Below are 25,715 nucleotides of genomic sequence, written 5' to 3' on the forward strand. Positions count from 1 at the left end.
TGCTGTAATTGCTTTAATGTTATTAATAGGAATGAAGAAAGGTTGTCATGAAGTCATACACAGTATTGTGTTGACTTTTTTATTTCCTTTTTAGCTTTTTGAGTTACTGACATATTATTGCAGCAAAACATATGTAGGGTCAATTCATGCTGAATAGTTATTAGAAACCATGATAACAAAAGTCATTACACTGCAGTTCAGTTTTGACAGTAAAATTTCTGCAACATTATCACAAATCCTCATGCATTAGTGCAATGATCCTTACTATAGTTTCATATTAGAATCAAAAGATTGCTGTAGCATGCTTCATACAAAAAGTCAAGCAAGCCAAATTCTTTTCTGCTTTTACAGATAACATTTTTGCTCTTTTTCTATGTATATCATGCAGATAGCAGCTTTGTTTTATATACTTTTTTCAATAACCTATGAGTACATTGAATATATCGTTCTTTAAAATGAGAATTTTTCCTTGAAAGAACACACAACTCTGATTACCAGTACCAAAGGAAATAATTTGAAAGTGATTTCGTATCTGACAAAAATTCACAAAATTCTAAAACTATTTTATAAATTGCTTTATCATCTTTCCTTTTCTCAGATAATGTGTTGGCTGGGTCTTTTTTTTAAGCCAGTGATTTGCTATGATGGAATAGTATAAGATTTTAAAACGGACACCTGCCATATTCAGGGTAACTTTGATAGAAAAGCTGCGAGAGCTGCCTTTCAGCTGACAAAAGGAAACATTTCTAATGCCTATCAGTCCCCACTATTTTTTTATAGTCACTTTTCTGAAATACTGAAAGGGCTAGATTGTGCTGGTAAAATGTGCATGTATGTGTGTGTGCGTGCGTGCGCATGTGTGCATGTGTGTGTGGTGATGTTAATTTATTCAGGTCTATTTCAAGAGAAAAGAAGAAATATTACTTGTAAACTAGTGGTTAATGAATTAGCTAACCTCAAAAAAAATGAGTAACTCCTTTATTAGTAGGAAAATCAGATTTGTACAGGTATACACAATATGGATAAGTAAAGCATATTTGGTTTTATACAAAATATGTTCTCTGGAAATAGGGATATAAAATAATAATGTTGAGTTGTATCATAACTGGAGTAATTGTGGATTCCTTCAAATTGCTTTAAAATTGCAATGTGAAGATGCCAGATTCCACCAAATTAAAATATTGTATATTGTCATATCATGTGTTGTCTTTATTGTCATCTTCCCCAACTTCTTCAAAATTTTACATATTTATATTGAAGGATCAAATAAAATTTCATATTATGGTTATTTCTAGGAATTTTTTATCATTATAGCTATTGTGAATGGGATATTTTTATAAATAATATGTTTTAGCTGGTGTTTCTTAGCATTAGATTCAGATGTAACTCCAACTGATCCATGTGTCATTGCTAAGTCTTCCCCTCATGCCTTCACATAGATGTGTATATATGTGATTTTCTATTCTGTAACCTGTTAGCTTTATCTGGCCAGGGAAGGGTTGGTCCATTGCTCTATCCCTCAGAGCACCTGTGTGCTTTCCTAACTGATTATCATAATATGACTATTACCCTACACTTCTTTTGTCTCCCCACCCCACAATTCATCCCATATTCTCAGGCTGCATCAACAATTATAGACTAAAAGGTCTTTTATATTAGGTTAGCCACACCAAGACTTGTTAAAAGAAGTAAAGGACACATATTAGTATAAAGAATGATAACAACATCAGTAGTCATTTCTTCTATGTATAAAACATACAGTTTGTAGTAAACTATTTTAGGTGCTTTCTATTTAAAATATATATTTATGTTTAATAGGGTTGAGGAAATTAAATAAGATTATGTATAAAAGCTTTTGAAGTGGCCAGCATATAGTAAGTGCTTCCTAATTGTTAACTATTACTATATATATATTTACAACAATCTTGGTAAAGAGACTTTAATACTCCCATTTTTTCAGAAGCTTGGAGGGATTAAATAAGTTGCCCATAGATATTCTTCCTCACTTTCAATAAGAATAAAACTCTGAAGGAAGAACAAATGACCTAAAGAAAACATTTAGCATATTAGTATGCATTTTCCATATTAATATTTATGTTAGTAAATGATTATAAGACACAGCTCTGTAGATTAAGGGAAAGGTGATTACAAGAGCAGTTTTCTCAAATGTTTATGTCACTGTGATGCATATGTGTAGTTCAAAACTAAAAAAAAAAATCATTATACTGATGCTTCCACAGAATTGCAAATCAATTGCAGTTGTAAGTCATGCATTAGACAAGCCTAAGTAGAAAATATACCTATTATACAAGGTGCATACAATGAACATTTTACTTGTTTTATTGTAATTTTTAAATGGCTTTTGAGTGATAAAAACTATTATTTCATTTTATAGCTGCAGTACGGCATTAAGAAAAGTCAGGGTTCTGAATCAGAATGGATTCCATAGAACATAGTTTATTTACTTGAAAATATTCCAAGTTTTTCTAGAACTTTACAGGTAATATAAAGAACACTTTTATTTCTTTATCAAAATTATATACACACATTTTTTACAATTTATTTACATATATATGAAAATTTTATCTTGGAAGTCTTTAATATATCAGGGATCTCATCACACTCTACACATCACTTCTAAGGTGTTGTTATGTTGTTAACATTAAAAAGCTGATTATTGCTACACGTCTTCAACAGGTCATCTCAAAGCTGCATAAAAATACATACGTCTACAATTCACTGAAAAATGGAACCGACATTTTTAGAGCATTAGATAGAAGTAAACGCTTAGAGCTTAGAAAACAGAATGGAGATTCACTGAGGTAACACAATAGATGACCAGCTCCCTACTCCTGCCTCAGAGATTACAAAAGCTCTTCTGAGATCTCTTGAGAGTTCTTCAGAGGACAGGAACAGTAAGAATTTAATGCAAGCTTATGAGTCTATGAAGTGCGGCAACTCCTTTAGAACAAGCGTGCGTATGTGTCTGTGTGCGTACGCACACACCTGTGCCCTAAGGAAGGGAGGCAGAGATACTGACAGAGTCTTTAAGCAGCTGCTGTAGGCAAAAACCATTTTTAAAAGTATGGTTTTCCTAGCAAAAATAAATAAATTTCTATTTACACTGAAACAAGTACACAAAAATCACCACTCAAAGCCTAATTTTAGTATATGCTAGTTAATGAGCAATACAATGAGATACTTCCCATATCAGTCAGTCTGCCTCTGCTTGGGTGACCTATGACACTCAGTCTAGTTGCATATCTTATATTGGAAATGATGATGATAATAATAATAATGATAATAATAATAATAATAATAATAGAACATTTTCCAGGATAACTGAGGGGTATTAAAAAGATAATGTTTGCAAACTACATAACACAGATACCTGTTCACATACAGGATTGTGAAGCTCTGACTGATTCTGTAATAATTTGCATTCTCTTAATTTAAAAGCACTGAGAATTGGAGTAGGCAAAGCAAAGTTTTACAAGTCCTTTACAAAAAAATTAAATATATTTTAACCAGTTTTGGAGAGATCTTGCTTTCAGCCAACAGAAGAAATCAACGTGCTTAGCTTACCTTCCTTTGCAGGCCTGAAGAACTTGAAACAGCAATTATAATAAACATGTGACTTTATCAATGTATTCATGGATTTTTAAAAAAATATATCTATTTGAAAGTTTTGATGAAAATATCTATTTTCATATAGAAGTAAAACCTGTTTTTCAGATATTTTTCTTCATTGCCCACAAACATGGAAATAATTTTGAATAATTATTTTTGTTTATTTCTGATTTTTAAAGTGGGAGATATCCATTACAGCAAATTTTAAAAGTACAGGAAACTATCAAGAAGCACATGCAAAAGGAGCAGATGCCATTTTATCACCAAGAGTAATACTATGACATTCTAACATTTGAGGCACCTGCATATAAAATTGTGTTAAGGAAGGGAACATTCTTATTTGTTATATTTAATTTGTTTTACTCCTCTATTACATTTTCTTTGCTGCTCTTAGCATAAAAAACACAGAAATATGAAAAATATATATTTTTTGTATAGAGAATAATACTCCCTAAGAAGCATAGTACTTAAAATATAATTATTTATCATGCCAAAAGGAATGCATATGCAAAAGCATTGAAGTTATTATAAAATAGGAAAAAGATACACAAAAATTTCTAAAGGTGAGATCCACTTTATCTGTCAAGGGAATCAGGGTTGAATAGTACTTTTGTGCACCTAAAACTAAGTTGGTCAAAAGATTAAAACCTACATATATGGGAAATATATCAGTATCCAAGAAATGCACTAAACCACCAAAGGGTTTTTGCAGTTTTGATGGCCAAATTCCACCCTGTAAGCAGTGCATTAGGCGCTAATGACATACGATTTCTCACTGACAGATTTAACAGCATCAATAAGGCCTCTCTGTCCATTGCAGCAAATTGATCCTACATGACACTGACAAGGGCAGCCTGCACTTAATGACCTCCATCGCTGAAGGATGGAAATGAAAAATGATTGGAAGTACAAATAAATCTTTGAAAGTTTCCCTGAAACAGGTGTGCTAAAAGTGCTTCGTTCAAGGGATCATCACAAACATAAACCCAACCTCCTAGCATGCCCTGCTCTGTGTTCAAACGAGGGTCTCACTCCTTGGATCTTGAATCAAGGTTTGCTTTAAATCCAAAAATAACATCAAGACAATTTTGTTCTTACTATGTAAATACTATGTTAGAAATTTCTCTTAAAGGCATTAGTTTGTTTGTTTGTTTACCATTTATACAGGTATTTAACATTTATATCCCATCAAAGGATTCTATACAAACTGATAACAAGTGTAGGTAATTTTTTACTCTTCCTATTGGTTAGGGGAAAAAAAAAACAGTATAAGCCACTGATTTTCTCCTCCTTAGTTCTTGGCAACAAATAGAACATGTTTAACCTCAATAACAATGTCAAATGCATGAAGTGATTAGACAAATGCTCCATGGATATACCCTATCCTTGAGTGCTGCACAATGGTTTGAGGACACTAAGATTTTTATATAAAGAATTGTATTCTCTATTCTTTCCCAAACACATTTACTTATTGATCTACCTTCATCTTGCTACTGCTCAATACAAATTTTTAAAAGAAAAATGCCCATTCTTTTTCCTAATATATTTGGAAGCATTAACCTGCAGTAATAGTCCAGGGATGAGAAGCATAGGGACTGTTTATAAGCAGCCTACTAGATGAATTTTATAGTTCCTTATAGTTGTACAGTATCCCTTTTATTTTTAAAGTAACTGTGGATGTATCTTTGTTACTCATTATCAATTTTCCTCTGAGGTAAATCTTATTTTACAGATGAGAAAACACAGGAAAGGTAAATTACTTGCCAAGATCACTGACTATTGTCAGTAGAGCTTGTGTTCAAATCCTGACTGTCTGTCTTCTCAATAGTCCGTAAAAATGAGGGATAAATATTGTAGTGGAATTTTAAACTACATATAGTACAATAACATGAGGGGGATCCCTCTCAGAAAATGAAATTATCTTCTGGAGGGTGGGTCCCTTGTAGTACAGACTTCCCTGGCTAGGTGAATGTTCTAGGGACCCATCTGTATAGTGTACCAGCTGGGGTTGCTGTGAGAGGCTGCTTCAGCTTCAGCAAGTTTTCTTTTTTTTTGAAGACTCTTTCAACACGTTTGCCATTTCATGATGGGCGATTTACAAGTGCACCTGCCCATGCTGTGCTGAGTGTTCAGTATTTTTTGACCAAAAACAGTACGACCTATGTCCGCCCACACCCCATTCACCCAATCTCACCCTGAGCAACTTTTTTTTTTGTTTCTGTGGGTGTAAAAAGTCCTCAAAGGGAAATGCTTTGCTGATGTGGAAGAGGTGAAACAAAAAATGGCAGAAGCACTAAAATGGCATCAAAATTGACGAGTTCAAAAAAGTTTTGAGCAGTGGAAAAAATGTCTCAATAGATGTATTGCATCAATTGGAGAGTACTTTGAAGGTGACTGAAATTTAAACATGAGAATAAATGCACAATTTTTAAATAAATAAGTTCTGGATATTTTTGGGTCTCTCCTTTTATGGATGACAATAAGGCAAAGGATTCATTAGCAGTCTACAGGTTCTTATGGCTAAATAAATTGTTAAAAATAATCATGCCTCTAGTTTTTTAATTTAAATTCTGGGGAGAAACAAAGACTCAAAGGAAAATAATTTTCCTTGTCCATAAGAATCTAGAGAAGAATACAGAGGAAGTAAATACATGTTATCAGTCTAGTAATAAAGCTTTCTCTTCCCTTTTTATTGTGATATATTGTATGTTTTATTCTTCCACTTTCATTATTGTAGAATATTTTACAAAATAGAATTCCCAGTGATTTCTAGCAACCAGAGAGGGTCAACTATTTCTCTGAGTTTCTAATTAAGTCCCATATTTAAAAGAAAATAGAAACTGAAATTTGAAGGCCATATATCATGAGGAAGATTTAGAGATGTCTCATGGGAAGTTACCTATAGATAAAATTGATATTTAAAGTAACTATAATAATTGATAATTAAAATGATAACACATGAAAATCTATGAACTACAAAAATATGTTATTCTAGGACATAGTAATTAAAAGCAAATTAGTATAAAATGGTGGATTAGAAACTAAGTATTTATTTCCTGAGTACCCTTTCAAAATTAAATTTTAAAAGGTTGGTAAAATACCCAACAAAACTCTACAAAAAAAACCAAAACCAAAAACAAACCAACCCATGCCATTTGGTGGTGTATAAAGGGCCACCTTCAGACTGAAAACCCCATGACTTAGCACTTGTTACTTTTTATGTGATATAGGTCAAGTAAACACTTATTTTTTTAAAACATAAGAAACCTACCTGTTTCTTATCTCTAATTGAAGCATCAAGTGATAACTCTCTATCATATAAATTGAAATAGTGGTCCTTTGCTGCTAAGAAAGTCACCTGTAATTTCTGATACTCTTGAGCTAAACGTCGATTTTCTTCTAGTGAATCATCTTGCATTTTCTAGAAGATAAATATATAGATATATTTAATTAAAATCATTTAAATTTATTTTTGAATTTTTATATCATTTGAATTATTGAAAAGTATTATATTACATACTGCAGAAAAATAGTAAAACCCAAAAGATGTTTCCTTGACAACAATATGCTCATTGGATTTCATAATTTTCTGTCTTTATGCATATTTTGGGGGTTTTTTTCATTGATTTATCAGAGTCTGTCCAGCTTCTGTTTCCCTCTTTTCAGGACTTCCTTCCTTATGCTCTAGGAAGTACCCAGTCCTGGAAGGCTCCACTCAGCAGCCCAGGAGCCTTCTTCCAGTTTCCCATCCTTTTTTTCTTCCTTGAAGCCCCACTGATCAAATAGGTCAAAGACATTTGGGTGCTTAGAATATGATTTCCAGAAGTTTCAGAGTGGTGGCATTCACAGAAAACAAAACAGAGAGAAAGAAAAAGACAGGAGCAGGGAACTCAACATTCAGAAGCTTCCAGGAGAACCATTATTTGTTACTAGTATCCTTTAGCTACATTAAAGCTTAACTCTCCTGTGTGCAATTGAGAATTTTCTAACACCCTCAGGTCAAATCTAATACAAACCACTTAGAATATAACTTTTGTAACACTACCCACTGGCAAACTGGGGACTACCTATCATTTTAAATTAGATGTATGAATTCAGTTTAGTTGCTGATTTTTTCTTTTACATTTCTAGCACTGAAATTTTTCTTTGGTTCTTTCAAAAAATATGGAATTTATCAACAGCCTTAAGTATTTTCAAAATGTTACTCTAGTAATTCCTCTGATGGGAATTTAATCTAAGCAAAAAGCTTTATTCATTACAACATTATTTATAGTAAAGTTTTCAAAACACTTAAATGCAGATTAATCATGATAATGATAATGATGATTAAATAACTAGATACAAAAATAACTATTGTGAAGCAATTTAAAAAATGTGATTGCCATTACATCAAACCTTTAGTGTAAGTTGTTAAAAAACATATACTGTGGTGTTAGAATGTGCATAGATAAAATGTAATTCAGCAGAAAATTGCCTGTACAAATATTTCTATATTTATACAATTGAAGATTTATTAAGGTCAACAAACAAATTTCTCATGAAAGCCTGGTATCCATATTGATCCCTAATGATTTATACTATGTCATAGCTGTTTTTCAAAAAACCAGAATGATGAACTGAGAACCATTTTAAATGTCCTCGTACTAATTCTGGTACAATAATTTAAAACTTCAGAAACTTTTATCTAGTAAACTTGCCTAAAATCCATAGAATTATCTTTTAGTAGGAAGACCAAGTATCTATGACTATTTTAGTTGGTGGAAATACTTTCAAAAAAGATGGTTACAGTTCTTTTTGATATCCTAGCACTAATATTAGAATATAATCCTCAAGTGATTGAATTAAAACTTTGATAAATGTTCTGGAGTCAGGAGGAGGAATAATTTTGAGTTTTTTGGTTTTTGTTTGATTTAATATAAGCATTACCCTGATACCTGTGGTATTTTATTTCTCAATTACGTTTCTTTCAAGGCTTATCTGGCTACTATAAGTATTGAATTTGAGAGGAATGCTATGTGGTACTTCCTTTAACCCATTTAATGAATTTTAATTGGGGATATACCCAAAACTTTCTCCTTTGCTCAATGTGTAATATGCAGTTTTACTTTCAAATAAATATACTTTCAATTTCTGTATCACATCAGTTCTTATTGTTTTATGTGCCACAATTAAAAAAAAAGAAACTGAGTTGCGCAGTTATGCCAATGAATCTTCAAAACATTTTTATATCAATCATGATATTATACATTACCATTTACCAGTAATATATAGAAGGATTTTTCTATTCCTGAAAGCGACCTTCAGATATGCAATACGGTTTAAGGTTTTTTTTTCTTTTTTTTGATTTTTAAATAAATGTATTCTGCTGACACTGAGAATATATTTTATGTTTAACTGTGGTTCCACCTCACAACTCTTTTTAAATTTTAACCAATAGTATTATAACATGCACGTGAAACAACAAGGGAATCATCATTATTGGTGGAAATATGTCCAGGAGAAATAATGCTGCCATTACTAGAGTTAAACATCTTATAAAATAATAGCGGTAGAAGATATTTAATGAGGGCACTAAAGTCAGGGTTGGTGATATAATAAAAGGGTGAGAATAAAGAAAAAACTAGTAAAAGAAGAAAAATGATGACTTTCATGTGCTGTTAAATTCAAGCCCAGCTGAATCCTATCTAAAGAATCTTTCTACTTAAGGTCTTGGCTAAACATCAACTTGAAAAAATTTTCTTTCTCAAACCATTAAGAAAAACTTTATTTACACTCTGTAGGTTAAAATAAGTGCACTCTGAGTTGATTTAAAATATTATTTCATTAATTCACTCATTTTCATTCAGTTAGTTATTTATAGCTTTTTATTTAGTAATTAATGTATGACAAGCTCTGAGGTACAATTGTGAACCTCAAGAATTTGTGGACTGGTAGAAAAGATTTATGTTAAAATCACACAAATATATAATTAGAAAGTAGAATTCTAAATATTTTGCATTTATTTCTTTTCAATAGGTATTAAATTCACACAAAAGGTCTTAATATAACACTCTTTCAAAGCCAGATTTATTCAAATCCCATTATTAATGATTATCAAAATGAAAACATTGGAAATATGGCTTCATAAAGAGAAGAAACATGCTATTCCCAACATTTTATTAGAAAGTAAAAATTATGTTTATAAATGGTCAAACAAACTTTATATTATGGGTTCCATGAGGGCTGAGACATTTTTTCACCTGTAAGATATGTTGCACAAAGCAGAGCTGACATGGTGCACAGGTTTTCAGAAAATAAACGAAGGAGAACAGAATACCAGTTAGGAAATGCATATATTAAGCACTTTAGAACTATACAGCTTATATGCCCACTTCTGTTGAAATAACCTATTGGCAAGATAACCACCTACTAAAATGAGGCACATTTATATTATTTGATACTCTGCTACTTGAGAGATGAAGATCTTAATTATACAAGGAGAGTTCTCACAATACATTTTCACACTGAACATTAGCCTAAGGATATAACGCCTTGTCTAGACTCTTAGCAAGATTTCTTTCTCTGGGTGTGTCATTGGCTTTTACAAGTTTTGTGAACCCCTTGAAACCACTCAGCATTTTTCTCAGGTCACCTAATTAGCTAGCCTATGGTCCTAAAAGTATTGAGAAGCCATTGCTAAAGAAAGACCTGGCTTCTTCCTCTGTCACCAAAAATAAAGGCAGATTGAGAACCCTGTCAAGTTATCCAAATAGTATTCTCCACTTTTTGTCAATTGGCCTTTCTTATTCTTTAAGCCATGAATTTCATCTTGGACTTTTCCTCCATTTTCTCCATTTTCACTTTATTTTTCTCACACTTCCCTTTCTCCTTTCCCTCTCCCATTGGACAAGTGGGAAATAGGGAATAATAATTAGATTCTTTTGGATTCTTTTGGACAAAAATATAGAGCACATATCATCTATTTTTGTTTTTCACCTTGTGACATACATACAAGAATTTAGAAATAGGGCTGAACTTGAATGTTAACTTAAAAATACACACAATGTGAAAGACTGGGACAATAGCATTGTCTCAGTTGTTATCCTCATTTTACAGAAAAGGGGAGATAAGGCAAAGAGAAGTCAGGTGAGGCAAATTATATTTTTCAAAAATGGCCACAGAAATGTTTTCATTGCCACAGGTTCTTCTAGAACCTTGTCACTCCATTTCAGGAAACGGAAAGTCTATTCCTCCTTTCCTTTAACCTGAATAGACTTTTGGCTTCTCCAGCAAATAGGATACAGTGAAAATGATTAATGAAGTGACTTCCCAGGCTATTTTATTTTAAAAGGCAGTTTATTAAAAAAAGCATATACCTTCTGCTTTGGGGTTATTCACCCTCAGAACTAGCCACCCTGTGGTGAGGAATCCAGGCCACATAGGTAGCCGTTCCAGCAAACGACCCCAGCTCAGGTCTCAGACAATAGTCCACTGTGAGTGAATGAGTTATCTGAAGATGACTCCAGCTACTAGTCTCTAAGCTGTCCAGAGGATGGTTCAGAATGTGTGAGACAAGAGACAAGCTGGCCCTGCAGTGTCCCGAAAAAATTTGACACATAGAATCATGAGCCCTGAAGTTTGGGGGTGTCATGTGACCATAGCAACTGGAACACCAGGCATACTGTGCAAGATGCCGCACATACGAAGTGGAGGACCTGGGCTTTGCAAGAGGCAGACTGGCACTAGGTCCCATTCACTTTCCCATCTAATACACTACCTTCATACATGCGAGCCAGCACTCCTCCATACTGTGCAATGCTGTCTTTATAAAACCTAATGACATTAAAAAAATCATACCAAATAATAGAATTACTTTTTCCTAAGCCTTTTCCACTGCGCGACTGTGTTGGCTTTTTTTATAGTCTGGCTAACAGATAGCTTGTTGCCATAGATAAAATGGGCTGTTGAAGGAAATTAGAATTTGGTCTCCTTGGAAGCTACTTTACATTGTGAGTCCATATGGGCATGTTGGTAGCATATAACCAACCTCTTGTGTTCTTTTGTTGTACATGATACTGTATTTCAATATTTGGTTAGGCCTGATGCATTCATTGGTAAGACCAAGTACCCCAATACATAGAACGTCACAGCGGAAGCCTGCACAATTCGGCAGTATGGTTGAATGCAACAGAATAATGCTACCAACCAAGACCTGTGGAGGTGCAGCCAGATACGCACCCTGCAGGAAGCCTAAATCCATTTGAACCTTTTAAAAAAAATTAATGTGGACTAACAGCAGAGAAGATTACAAGAAATAAACTTGAGCTAAACATTCTAGACAGATGATTATAATTAAACTATTAGCACTATACATGCATGTGTAGAAAACCATAACTATTTACAAATACTTAACATAGTCATAGTGTCTATGGTTAAATTTATAGTAATGCATCATCTATACCCTCAGTTACTCCTAATACAAGCAATTGAATCTAGAGGGGCCAGCTAGGTCCTCCTTTCAATTCTATATTGTAAGAGAGATTTTTTGGACCCAGTTTTAATTCTAGCTGTCTTATCCTGATACGATTCTGTATGGCTGCCTCAGATGATCTTTTCTGGAGGTCTGTCTGTTGTATCCTGATTTCTTGGTTATTCACAGTTTACTGCAGGCAGCTTCTTGCTTTCCTGCGTCTGGCCAGAGCTCTGCTGCCATGTCGGTGTTCTTCCAAGGAGGGCTCATGCTCCCCTTAGTCCTCTGGGTGGAAAGAATGGACTTCCTACCACAACCGCTGGAAAACAAAAGCTGTATTACCGGTACTTATTGCTCAGTCTTACTCCAGAGCATCTTCACATTTAGCATTTCCTTTATTTATTTATTTGTTCATTGAATCATTTGTTTAGCAGACACTTAGTAAATTTATGAGTCCAGCTCTATGGCTATCCCAGGGATTAAAAAGATAACCTCTGTTTGTTCCCCAGAGATTACAGGCTAGACTAGGGGGATGTGTAAACAAATCTATTCAAGGACAAATCTATTCAAGGTAGTTTTTGAGGCATCGCACATTGATTCTACCAGGTGGAACTGATTCTATCAGGTGGGGAGCAGGGTCAGAAAAGGCTTCATAGAAGAAAAAGAAAATCAGTGACCTAAATCTTAGAAGAGCCATATTATCTGGCAGGAAAAAAAAACTGTCCAGCCATGCCAGTCAGTATATATCTTAGTACAGTTAGGTGAGTCAATTGAGAGAAATGTTTTCTTGGCTCCTATAGGACTATTAGACTGTTACCTATGACTCATGTATTAGATTTTCATGGATCGTGTTACATGTTCTGCCATCTCTTGACTTGATAATATTACTAATAGTGTAAACAATAACATGTACCCACATATTTAGTATCCCATTGATGCATATCATCATAATTCTTCATTCCAAGCACCAACGTTTCAGTAGCATGTGATCCTGTAAGCATGCTTACCGGTTACACCATTGATATCATACTATTAAACCTCCACAGTCTCCACATGTGCCTTTGACATATTTCTACCAGTTTAGGGCACTCTATTGATAGTTCTGCACTCAGTAGTGCTTTGATCTTATTAAAGTAGGCATCAATACTAAGACTGATTCATAAAATGTGCAGGGGATAGATTTTAGAATAAATGAGACATGGAGGCTCCAAGTCTCTGTGAATACTATTGCTTTAAAAAGCATTCCTTTTGATTCATGGGCATTAGCGTGGTGAACACAAATGCTGAAATACACACCAATTCTCTAACAATATAACAGATAGGGAAACAACATATGCTTTATTAAGTATGCCACCTACTCTGTGCAAGGAGGTGTTATTGTATTGCTGCTCTTTTAAAATCTATACACCAATTATTACAGAAAATAAAGGTTCTCCCCAGTGTTTCCAAGGAGCAAGTCTGTAAGAATGATATGTGTCGATACCCTGAAGCCTCAAAGTAGCAAATAACTGTTTTAACTCTCCTAGGACCCACTTCTTTGTCTGTGCTGCCATGGAAACCAGTCTCTTGTCCAACACGAGTTCTCTGATAATTAGTCTTAAACATTCTTGATTTTTAAATGAACAAATCTGTCCCCTGCATTAACATTGTTACATACCTCAAACTCTACATATTATTGTTTGACAAAATGCTCTCTATTCACTAATTTATTAAAAAATATTCGGTGAGTAACTTGTATCCATGAGCACCATGGGAGACACTGTGAGAGTGTCAAATAGCTCCGTTATGGCTCTGACGGAAGCCTGCCCCATACCGGCTGACCAGATAAATGGGCCCTGCCAGAGCTCAGAGGAATGCTTTCTTTAGCTACCCCACGTCTATGACCACATACAGGACTCCGTGTCTTAGATTCCTGACAGGTTTACAAATTTAGCTACTGTTGACTTACTCAAAAATGCACTAATGGACACTAGGGCATTGCCTCTCAGAGCTCACAAAAAGGTTTATTGGGAATTTATGAATACTTTGTATTAACCCTGTTTGTTCCTTATGATTTTTTTACTCTGTTCATTGTATATATTTGACCAGGAATTATCGATAACAGCATGAAAAAATATACAATTTCAGGGCCGAAGGAGCTTGCAATCAGGTAAGGGAATTGAGGCATTTACAAAGCTAACTACATCAGAATACATTATACATGAAAAAAGGATAAAAGGCATATCCAAATAATAATAGTAGTTCCTTGAGAGATTAGTTCTAAGTTTCAAGGAGGAGGCCGTTTGTGAACAGATTCTGAAGACATTTCATATACAGTGCCCTGTATGTGTTCTTGGCAAGGAAAATCTGGCCTAGAAACACAGCAGCTTGTTAAATATTAAAAAGCACCTGATTAATTAGGGTATGTGTTCATAAAAAAAGCAACAATTAACTCCATGTGACTGTAGCATTTCTCCTTTAATGGACACTCGATGGATTTAGGAAATACTATACAAATGCAACCTATAATAGCTATTACATTTCTGTTTGATCCAGTTTCCTTCAATATAATTGTATGTTCCCTCAAAGTATTCAGTATAACTGATTAGAGAAACAAATTAGGTTATAAGAAAAAGAGAGTAAAAATCAGTGTCATGTAATTATTTCCAATAACTTTCTCCAAGTTAAAATATATAATTTAAGTGGTTAAATCATATGTACATTCTGAATGACATTCACAGTAATAATTCCCTAAATTTGTTTATTAGTTATTAAATAAACTTTAAATTTTAATCCTGAGCAGTATTTGAATTTAATTGTGTGTCCTCTAAAACTGCTTAGGATCATAAATAAAAACATGTTTGCATATTATTTCCTTACTAAATATTCCCATGCATTATCATAATTTAATTATATTTCAATTTGCCAATACTTTTAAATATAGTTTTAAATTCTGCTACTCTTTTCACCATTTCATGTGAAAGTGTTCAGAAAAACTGAACAATTTCCTCTTCATGTACACCTCCTGATTTGAATAGTTTAAGATTTAGAAGGTTTCCTATTTACTCACATTTTAATGATATACATTTCTACTTCACTGGTGGAAAAGGCTGATCAGTCACAGAAAGGTCAGTTAACACTAAATAGACCCTTTCTTTATGTAATTACAAAGAATAATATCTTTGTGCTGATGGCACTGCACAGGGAGTGGGTGATGCAGAGAATTAATGTGCTGCCTTGTCGGCCCATGGGATAGAGATTCCAATACAATAACCACAACTTATTCTAATTATGCAGCTTTAAAAGGTCATCAGCAAGAAGAGTTAAGGAATTATCAACTAACTTTATCATGAAGTAATAATGCACTACATAAATGCAGAGACTATAAAAATAGTACCTAGAAACTTTACTACAAATGAGAGACAGACTGACTTAAATGGTTCCAGAATATATATTATGGCCTAAATTAAGTAAACTCATTGAAAATTAAAATACATGATATTTGTAAGTTCCTATTGGTGTTGTCAGGTAACCTGATCTCATTATATTTGTAGAAACTGTTCATTTTGAACATATTTTTTTAAGTTTAATGCCCATTTCATTGCAACATTCATGTTATACTAGAATTTAAATATTTTTTTAAAAATACATTTGTTATAAAATAATGCATGCTGATTATATTATACACAAAAAATATAGAGAGGTACATGAAGTAGAAAATTAAAGCCCCTCTTTACAACAACAGCCATTTTTAGACCCCAGGGAGAGTGTTAACAATTTGGTGCAAGTCCTTAAGGAATAGAAATGTTTAAAAAATTCTTCCCCTGACAATGAAAAAATGAAGGCCCAAGAAGCAAGTTGCTTGTCCAAAGTTGCAGAGGAAGAGAGCAGGTTTAAGGCTAGGACACAGTCTCATTTCAGCCTAGCACCCGGTCTGGGAGTACATCACTTCCTAATCTTGGATGTAAATTATAGAGTCCTTAAGATTTTACACTGATAAGTATGACTACTCTAATTTCTGAATACTCTGTAGAATATACCAGTCTTTCAAAATAAACTGGATTCTTTGAAGTGAAAAGAGGAAAAACAGCCTCAATGTCTTTTCCTTGGGGTGCAGGGACAGGAAACACTGGGACTATTGTCATAGAGGTGCCAAATATAAGTACAGTAAGTAATTTTTAGTCTAATAAAATATCCTTATGGATATAATTATTATTAATGCTTTTTCTTTTTGCTTTTTTCAGTCAGATATTCCCCTTTCTAAGAAATTAAAATCATGGGTATCTTTAATCACCTGATATTTTTCACATTAGGGCACTGGCCCAACTTTGCAATGTATCTCAAGTAGAAATAGGATTTAAAACACGTAAGGCAGAAGACATACAAGTGGCCACAAGACACATGAAAAGAAGCTCAATGTCACTACTTATCGGAGAACTGCAAATCAAAACCACAGTGTGAGATGTTACCTCCCACTGTCAGAGTAGCTATTATCAAAAACACAAGAGATAACAAGTGTTGGTAGGATGTGAAGGAAAAGGAACATTCATGCACAGTTGGTTGGAATGTAAACTAAAGCAGCCACTATGGAAAAACAGTATGGAGGTTCCTCAAAACACTAACAACTGAACTATCATATGATATAGCAATTCTACTTCTGGGTACTTATCTGAAGAAAAAGAAAACACTAATTCAAAAAGGTATATGTGCCACTCTGTTCATTGCAGCGTTATTTATAATAGCCAAGGCATGTAAGCAATCTAAGTGTCCATAGAGAGGCGAATGGATAAAGATGTGATACATATACACAATGGAATATTACTCAGCCATAAAAAAATGAAATCTTGACATTTGTGACTACATGGATGGACCTAGAGAGCATAATACTAAGTGAAGTAAGTCAGAAAGAAAAGTACCATATGATTTTACTTAAATGTAAACTCTATAAAAGAAAACAAGTGAACAAACAAAACAAATAAACTCATAGATACAAAGAACAAACTGATGATTGCCAGATGGGAAAGAGTGGGGAGATAAGCCAAAAAGGGGAAGAGGATTAAGAAATAAAAACTTTCAATTACAAAATAAGTCACAAGGATGTAATGTACAACATAAGAAACAGAGTCAGTAACATCATCCTAACTATATACTGTGAATAATGGTTACTAGACATTGTGGTGATCACTTTGTAAGGTATATAAATGTTGAATCACTATATCGTACACCTGAAATTAGTACAATACTGTCAACTATAATTAAAAATAGATTTAAAATAAAATAAAATAACTAAGGCAATTTTCTATGGCTATTCATCTTGAGAAGCATCTACTCCCCAAAATGGCTTAATCCCAAAATGAAAAAAAAATCATATTCTGGAACTGGGATCATCAGTCTATGACTCTCCAGCCAATCTAGCTTACTGCCTATTTTAGTAAATAAACATTATTGGGGCACCAACACCCCATTCACTTAAGTAGTGTCTATGGCTGCTTTTGTTCTGCTGTGGCAGATTTGAGTAACTGCGATAGAAACTGAGTGGAATGCAAAACCTATATTTACTATATTTACTTTTTCACAAAAAGTTGTCCAACCGTGCTCCAGACCCTTAATTAAAATATTGGTATCATGTAAAACAAAGTTCCAGTTTAGATCTCTCATTCAAGATCTATTTAGGTTGTACTTTTGCCTATGACAGAGAAACTGCTAGAAAGCATTTTCTTCATTTTTCCAGCGGAGGCACAAGCTAAAGAGACATAGTCAATTAATAAGTCAGAAATATCTCTAATTCCTTAAAAAACTGTGAGATGCTTAGGACTTTAAAGCACTGTACTCTCAAAATGGACACAATAACTTTACAGAGTCATCAGAGTGATTCAAATACCTTAAACAACGTCCAGATTTATTGATCCCATACCTTCTTGAATTAAATGTGGTTTGTGCAGGTCTTGCATTATAGGAAGGTCTGTTAATTTTCTATTTCTGCAACGTCTGTTTTCGGGGTTCAGAATTAACTTTACAAGAGAGGACTCCCACCAAAATAGAATTCTCTTTGGAGGGCAGGCCCCCTGTAGTACAGGCTTCCCCTACTAGGTGAGTGTTCTAGGGAACCCATCTGTATCAGTGTGCCAGCTGGTGCTGTGGTAAGACGCTGTGTTCAGCTTCAGTGAATTTTTTTGGAAGACTGTGTTTGCCCATTTCACGATGGGAGATTTACGAATACACCTGCCCACACTGCGTTGCATATTCAGGAGTTTTTTGACCAAAAATGGCATGACCCTCATGTCCCTCACTCCCTATTCACCAATCTCACCCTGAGTGATTTTTTTTTTTCATTTTGCTTCCCTGGATGAAAAAAGTCCTCAAATGGGAACATTTTGCTGATATGGAAGAGGTAAAACAAAAAATGGTAGAAGCACTAAAAGGCATCAAAATTCATGAGTTCAAAAACTGTTTTGAGCAGTGGAAAAAATATATTGATAGGTTTATTGCATCAGTTGGAGAGTACTTTGAAGGTGACTAAGGTTTAAATATATAATAATAAACACACATTTTTTATAAATAAATTCTGGATATTTTTGACCCCCCCCCCCTTGTATGTTGCCAAGCTGAAGTTTAATTTTGCTGGCGTTGATTTGTATGAAGACTGGCTAAGTCAAAAATGGAGGCCACCAACCATGAAAGACTGCAAAGTGATTAGGAGAAATGCACTAGATATACATTATAGCAACACAGAATAATATTTAAAATATAGTGGACCATATATATAATGGAGTATTACTTGGCCATAAAAAAGAATGAAATCTTATCATTTGCGACAGCACAGATGGGCCTGGAAGGTATTATGGCAAGTGAAATGAGTCAGTCAGGGAGAGACAAATACCATATTATTTCACTTATATGTGAAATCTAAAGAAGAAAATGAACGAACAAAATTGAAACAGACTCATGGACACAGATAGTGGACTGGTGGTTGCTAGGAGGCAGAGGGCCTAGGGGACTGGGTGAAAGAGGTGAAGGAATTAAGAAATACAAATTGGTAATTACAAAATAGTCAAGGGGATGCAAGTGCAGCATAGTGAATATAGTCAGTACTATTGCGGTAACTACGTTATGGTGCCTGGTGGGTGCTGGAAATATCAGGGGAACGCTTTGCAATGTATGTGATTGTCTAAGCACTATGCTGTACACCTGAAACCAATATAAAATCATGCTGAAAGTAAACTGTAATTGAAAAATAAAAAAATATGAGTGTATAGTGATTAGAAGAGAAAACAAAAAAGAATGACAAATTTGCATAATTCAGAACATAAGGAATGGCAGCAGTGGGAATTGGAGAGAAACAGGAATTAGGAATTAAGGGTGGGGGAGCAAACAAATGAAGAGTTAATACTTTGAGGATAAGTAAGTTCTCTACAGTCAGCAACGGCATGGTTCTCTCTCAAAAAGACTAAGTGAATGGGTTCCTAAATCCTCCAGAATGAAAAACCCTTGAAACAAGATCAATCAAACATCAAAGGACCTTGGAAATATGTGTCTGCAACAGTGGGCCTCCAGGGACCACTGCCCTAAAATGTGTCCTGCACAAATGGCCAGAGCGGATGATGGTACAAAGTAATGTCATCGTAACTCTTCGCCAAATTCATGTTTGCTTCTTGCACTCAGTGCCTTCTTTTGCTCTTTTCATCTTTGTTTTTTTAAAACTTGTTCCTTTGCTTTCCTGTTTCCTCTTTTCTAACTTTTGCTTCCCCCTCATTATCTTTGTGAAGCATGAACCCGTTCAGCTGCCTAGGTGCTCGGGCCTCACACGTGCCCCCTGAGATAACTGTCTCTCTGCACCATTCAACCACCATTTCCTCAACCCACTTTTTTTTCCAATCACTTCTTTTTTCTACGTTATGATGTGGAAATAGAAGTGTCTCAAATAATTTAAAAAAGAATCATTTTGAAATATTAAATCACCCACCTATTTTTTCCAACAAAATAAGACATTTCCTGAAAATCCAATACAATGGAAGAGGGAGGGTGAGATGTATATTGTGCAATTCCTTTTATGGTTGCCTTTTTGTGATGTTGGCCAGATATTATTAATTTGTATAGTTTTGAAAAAAATGAATGAAACTGAAAACTTTGATTTATCTGGGAAGGCTGATAAGAGATATTTTGTATTTTGGTTATCAATATGCCATGCCCCCCTAGAAGGGAGGTACAGGAATGCCAACATAATGAGTTTGCATAAGTAAAAAAATAGTAATAATCAGTAACAAATACATGTATATTCTATACACAGAGATAGATGTAATTTATATTTTTAACCTATTGACAGATATGAAGAAAGCCAGAGAATGAAAAAAGGTAAAATAAGCTGGCATCTCCGTAGCAACAATGCAGAACACAAAAGCAGTAAACCTGGCATTTATAATAAGGCATTTGTTATTGGGAAGCAATTTCTAATTCATTGATCATAAATACTGTGTGATGAATTGTGTAAATATTAGTGTTTTCAACTTTCTTGGAAAAGGCAGTGGGTGTGCCTCTGTCAGTGGTTAATCCTGTGTTATGTATATCGCTGTCACTGCAATCACCATGATTTATTAGTATTAATATTTTATTAATATAATATCTGTAGTATTAATCCACCCTTTTGTAAACTTTATGTCTTATTAATATTTTTGCCCCAGTGTCTGGTACATAGTAGTCTCTCAATAAACAATATTGAACCAATGAATAGATGAGACAACTATTTGACAACTTATTTGCTATATCAGTGACTTACATATGGAGACTGCTTAACACTCATGCCTTGTTGAATTCAGAGTTACCTACACAGAGGAAATGGGTGGATTGAACATTAGTGATTTTTAATTTCATCAAAGTATCTACTTCTTCCAAGTGTTCTTAAATGACTGGACTTTTCAGAGTATTTTACATGGATGGCATTTTTATGGATTTTTAAATTCTATAGAGAAACATTTCATAATTCATTTTTACAATGTAAAAACATATGAATTTATTCATTTACATGTTTACTGAGAAATATAATAAGGTTTCCACTTCTTTAAATCCTAGTTTGCAGAAGCATTTTACTGTATAATCTCTCTGTGTTGTATTCCAGTTTACTTGTAGGTTTTCCTTGGAAGACTAACAAATCTAAGCAACCTGCTTTGCTGCCTTTATACACTATGCTAAGCTGTGTTCTCACAACTCAGGAGATTAAAATAAAAAAATAGTAAGACAGTTTCACATGAAATAACTATAGTTGATTTTTTAAAATTACATAGGATCTTCATCATTGCAGATGGATATGAACACTTTAAGAAAACTGAAAGTAATATTGTATATAATACAAAAGTAGCATTCAAATTGCCTTATCCCAAATATTTTTGAACAAAGGAACCATACATTTCTTGTGTATTTCAGTGACTTACATATGGAGAAGTGATATATGTTTTAAATAGAAACAACAGTTGATATACCACTCTCTCTCCAGATGAGACAGGCAATGATACTGTTTCATAGGACTCATCCTTTCTTTGTGCCATGTGTCGGTCCCTTCCCCACAGACGCCTGTCAACATCGGACCAATTTTTCTTTCTCATGAAAGTTTCCTTATTTTAGTTTTTACCAGAAACAGGAAGAAAGGAAGGAAGGAAGGAAGCAAGGAAGGAAGGAAGGAAAGGAGGAAGGAAGGGAGAGAGGGAGGAAGGGAGGGAGGGAGGAAGGAAGGAAGGGAGGGAGGGAGGAAGGAAGACCAAGCCTCCCGGAATCAAATGCTACGTCCACTCCAGAACTGTTAGTGTACCCAGTTTTTACCTTTCTTTGGTCTCAGAGTGATGTTTGGCCTGAGAACAACCATTATATGGAATCCTGTTCACATGCTCTTAGTTGCATAAATTTGGACCCACCCAAACGGAGAGACTCACAAGCTTGATTTTGAATAAAATAAATAATATTCATGGAAGTTACATGAAGTCCATAGAGGTCATCCATTCTCCCAGACATCTGTGATCAAGTTAGCCTTCAGAAGGTATGTCTGTTGGGAGTTCTCATAAGTAACTATTGGAGCTCTAGCCCCAGAAAACTATGAATATGCTACTCTTCGCCATGGCAACGAGGACCTTCTAACGTGACTAAGGACAAAGATATTGAGATGAAAAGATTTTCCCAGATTATCTATTTGGGAGTATTTAATCACATGAATTCCTGAAAGTGAAGAATTTTTCAAGGCTGAAGTTCAGAGGAAGAAAAGAAGAAACAGAAAAAAATTGAAGCATGAGACTCGTCTCCTTTTCCCCCTTTGAAGACTGAAAGAGGGGGCTATACGACAAGGAATGCAGAGGGTCTGTAGAAAGTGCAACTAGCCCTCAGCTGACAGCCAGCAAGAAAAGAGCAATCTAGTTCTCACCACCACAAGTCAGAATGAGCAAGGAAACAGAAGCTTTCCTCAACTCTCCAAAAAACAAACAAAAAAAACTGCAGCCCTGCCAACAACTTGATTTTAACCCAGTGAGACTCACTGTCAGAAGTCTTACATACAGAGCTGTAATACAATAACTTAGTGTTATGTAAAGCCTCTACGTTTGTAGTAACTTCCTATGGTAGCAATGTAAAACTACTAAGGTGATTCAGGTATTGTGTTAGCTAGTAGATTTATAAAAATTAATAATACATTTCATAGAAACTAACAGTTTAATGGTAGAAAAATCAAGTATAATAGCTTCTCTGCAACAAATTCATTAAGTGAATTTTTAAAACTATTCAATAATTTATTTATTTTGTATAGAGCACTCGCTTTCTATCAGTATGTGAAGTAACTTGTCCCATGTCAATAACCACTGAAAAATCGATTCTAACGTGATAGACTATGCCATGAACTCCTAAATTTCAGCTTTATGTTAAAAGTAATAGGTTAAACTATCATTTCTAATTTTAAACAAATGTTTCATCTATTTGACAACTTATTTGTTATATTTTATAGGCCTAGTATCAAAATTAGTAAAAAAAAATTTGATAGTTCTGTTTATCATGATTAAACATAAACTTAAGTACAAATTATATTATGAACTTCCTATTCTAAGTATAAATGTCTCTGTAGTTAATAGCTTTAAAATGATTCACTTGTCTGCTGATTAGCTGACCATGCAAATGTTTATTAAAAAGTATTTGTGTGTTTTAGGAAATTGTTTGAGTTAGTAAGAATTTCAATTTATATTATTTCTTATAATAATCAAAGAAATGCAAACTAAAACTGCCATGGCTTGTCTCTACATACTTATATAAATGGTTTAAATTTGAAAGTGTAAATAATAATGTAGAGCAATAGGAACTCTCAAGTATCTCAAGTGGGAAGGTAAGTTGGTATAGCCATTTTTAAAATGTTGACACAATCAACTAGAGTTTTGCTTTGAATGTATATTTAAATATGCTTTGAATGTATATTTAAAAACACCCCCAACAACCAAAAAGGCCCTTCTATTAGAGATATTACTTGTGCTAGAGAAATTATCAAAACAAAAGAGAAAAAAAAATTTCAGCAAATAAACAAGGCATCCTTGCCCTGTTATCAAAGTCTTGTTTTTTTCCTTCCTGCTGCTGTTCTGGGTGTGTTTCTGCATGCTTATTTCTGAGCTGTCAGTTGGTGTGGTTATAGCATAGTATTGTGCTTGTTCTTTGTTAAAGTGGTAGCTGGGTCCAGCCTGCCCCCCTCTTTCCAAGACAGATATAGTTATTACAAGTAAGATTCAAGTATGGTGACTGATACAGAACCCAGATTATATTGACAGGTTAAGAAATTGTTAGGAGAATAATTCTTTAAAGTTTCTGAAATATTAATCAACTATGACAACTATACTTATAAACAGATTGCTGGGTGTCTAAGATAATCGTACAGCTTTATGTCTATATATATTATACAAGGAGAATGAACTTGTCAAAATTGCTCTTTTAAATCCGGAATATGTATTCAATGTTTACCTTAATTCTTTTTATTAAAAAATGCAAAATTTTCACAACTGGTATATATCCTTTATAAAAGGTTGATATACATAATTATAAGAATTGATACATTTTTATAAATGAATATACCTGCATAACCACCATCTAGATGAAAATATAGGGGGAAAAATCACTCCAGAAGCTTCCCTCATGCTTATTTGTAGTTAATAACAAACTACAATCCTAATGCACAAGTTCTGTTTGTTTTGATCACATAATTATAATCCTATGGTATTTGTTTTTTGAGAAAAAACTTTTTAATCTTGCAATTACAGCTGACTTACAATATTATGTTAGTTTCAGGTATACAACATAGTGAATAAACATTCATATAACAAAATGACCATTCCAATAAATCTAATACCCCCCCCCACCATCTGACCCCATAGATAGTTATTCCCTAAATATATATTTTCTTGAATCTGGCATCTTTTGCTCAATATTAATTCTGTTAGATTCATCCATATTTTGTTGTGTTGCAACGTTTTGTTATATTGTTATATATTATTCCATTGTATGAAAAAACTATAATATATCTATACTACTGTTAATGAATTTTTGTGGGGATGCTATTATGAATAAAGCTGTTATTTACATTTTGTATAAAATATTAACACATTTTGGTGCATATGTGCACTAATTCCTGACATACATAAGTGAAATAATATATATGCACATGTTCAAGTCTAGTTGATTGTGTCAACATTTTAAAAATGGCTATACCAACTTACCTTTCCACTTGAGATACTTGAGAGTTCCTGTTGCTCTACATTATTATTTACACTTTCAAATTTAAACCATTTATATAAGTATGTAGAGACAAGCCATGGCAGTTTTAGTTTGCATTTCTTTGATTATTATATTGAATGCCTTTTCATATGTGTATTACCCAGTTGTATAGCCCCATGTGTTAAGGATTTTCAATTTTTTTTTTTGCCAATTTTTCTTATTTAGATTGTCTGTCTTTATTGTTTAATTAGGCGTTCCTTATTTATTATAGCTGAGAGTATTTTGCTGGAGATTATATATATGTGTACTTTTTCTAAGCTGTGGCTTATATTTTCATTCTTTAATGGTATCTTTTGATAAATGTAAATCTTAGTTTTAAGAGTACAGTTTATGAACTTTTTGTCTCATAGTTTGTACTTGTGCTCTATTTAAAATATCCCTGGCAATCCCACAATGAATAAGATGTTCTCATATGAATTTCTCTAAAAGGTTTATGCCATATAACTTTCACATTTACATGTGTAATGCAGGTGGAATTGATTTTTGTGTATGTTGTGAAATAGAAGGTCAAAGTTCTATTTTTATTTTTTGGTACAGTTATCCAATTGATCATGCATCATTTATTGATTCAGCACCAATTATTTTCTAGTATATTGTTTTGCTCTATTTTGGTGGCATCTTATTATAAATCAAGAGGTCATGTTTACATACTAAGTCTGTTTCTGTCTTCTTGTTCTATTATCTATATTTGCACCTATAGCACACTTTCTTATTATAATGTGGTTTTATTGTAAATCTGAATACCAGACCTCATTTTAAATCTGAATACTGTGTAGTTTAAGTCCTCAACTTTGTACTTCAAGTCTATATTCACTAACCTTGACCCTTTGCATTTGCTTATACATTTTAGAATATTCATGAATTAATTTCCAAAAAT

At 33.7% G+C, this 25,715-nt stretch overlaps 1 protein-coding gene across 1 annotated transcript in view; it reads right to left on the reverse strand.

The window, feature by feature from the left end:
• The window catches only part of CCDC178 (coiled-coil domain containing 178), a 297,827-nt gene that overhangs the window by 86,250 nt on the left and 185,862 nt on the right, over positions 1-25,715 (reverse strand). The window contains exon 18 of the mRNA XM_054583812.1: positions 6,902-7,051. Within this exon, the coding sequence (XP_054439787.1) occupies positions 6,902-7,051 (150 nt within the window). The remainder of the gene's footprint in view (positions 1-6,901; positions 7,052-25,715) is intronic.

Source organism: Pteronotus mesoamericanus, unplaced genomic scaffold (genome assembly GCF_021234165.1).
Source record: "Pteronotus mesoamericanus isolate MK-2021 breed Mesoamerican mustached bat unplaced genomic scaffold, CSHL_Meso_final contig_74, whole genome shotgun sequence".
Taxonomy (NCBI): domain Eukaryota; kingdom Metazoa; phylum Chordata; class Mammalia; order Chiroptera; family Mormoopidae; genus Pteronotus; species Pteronotus mesoamericanus.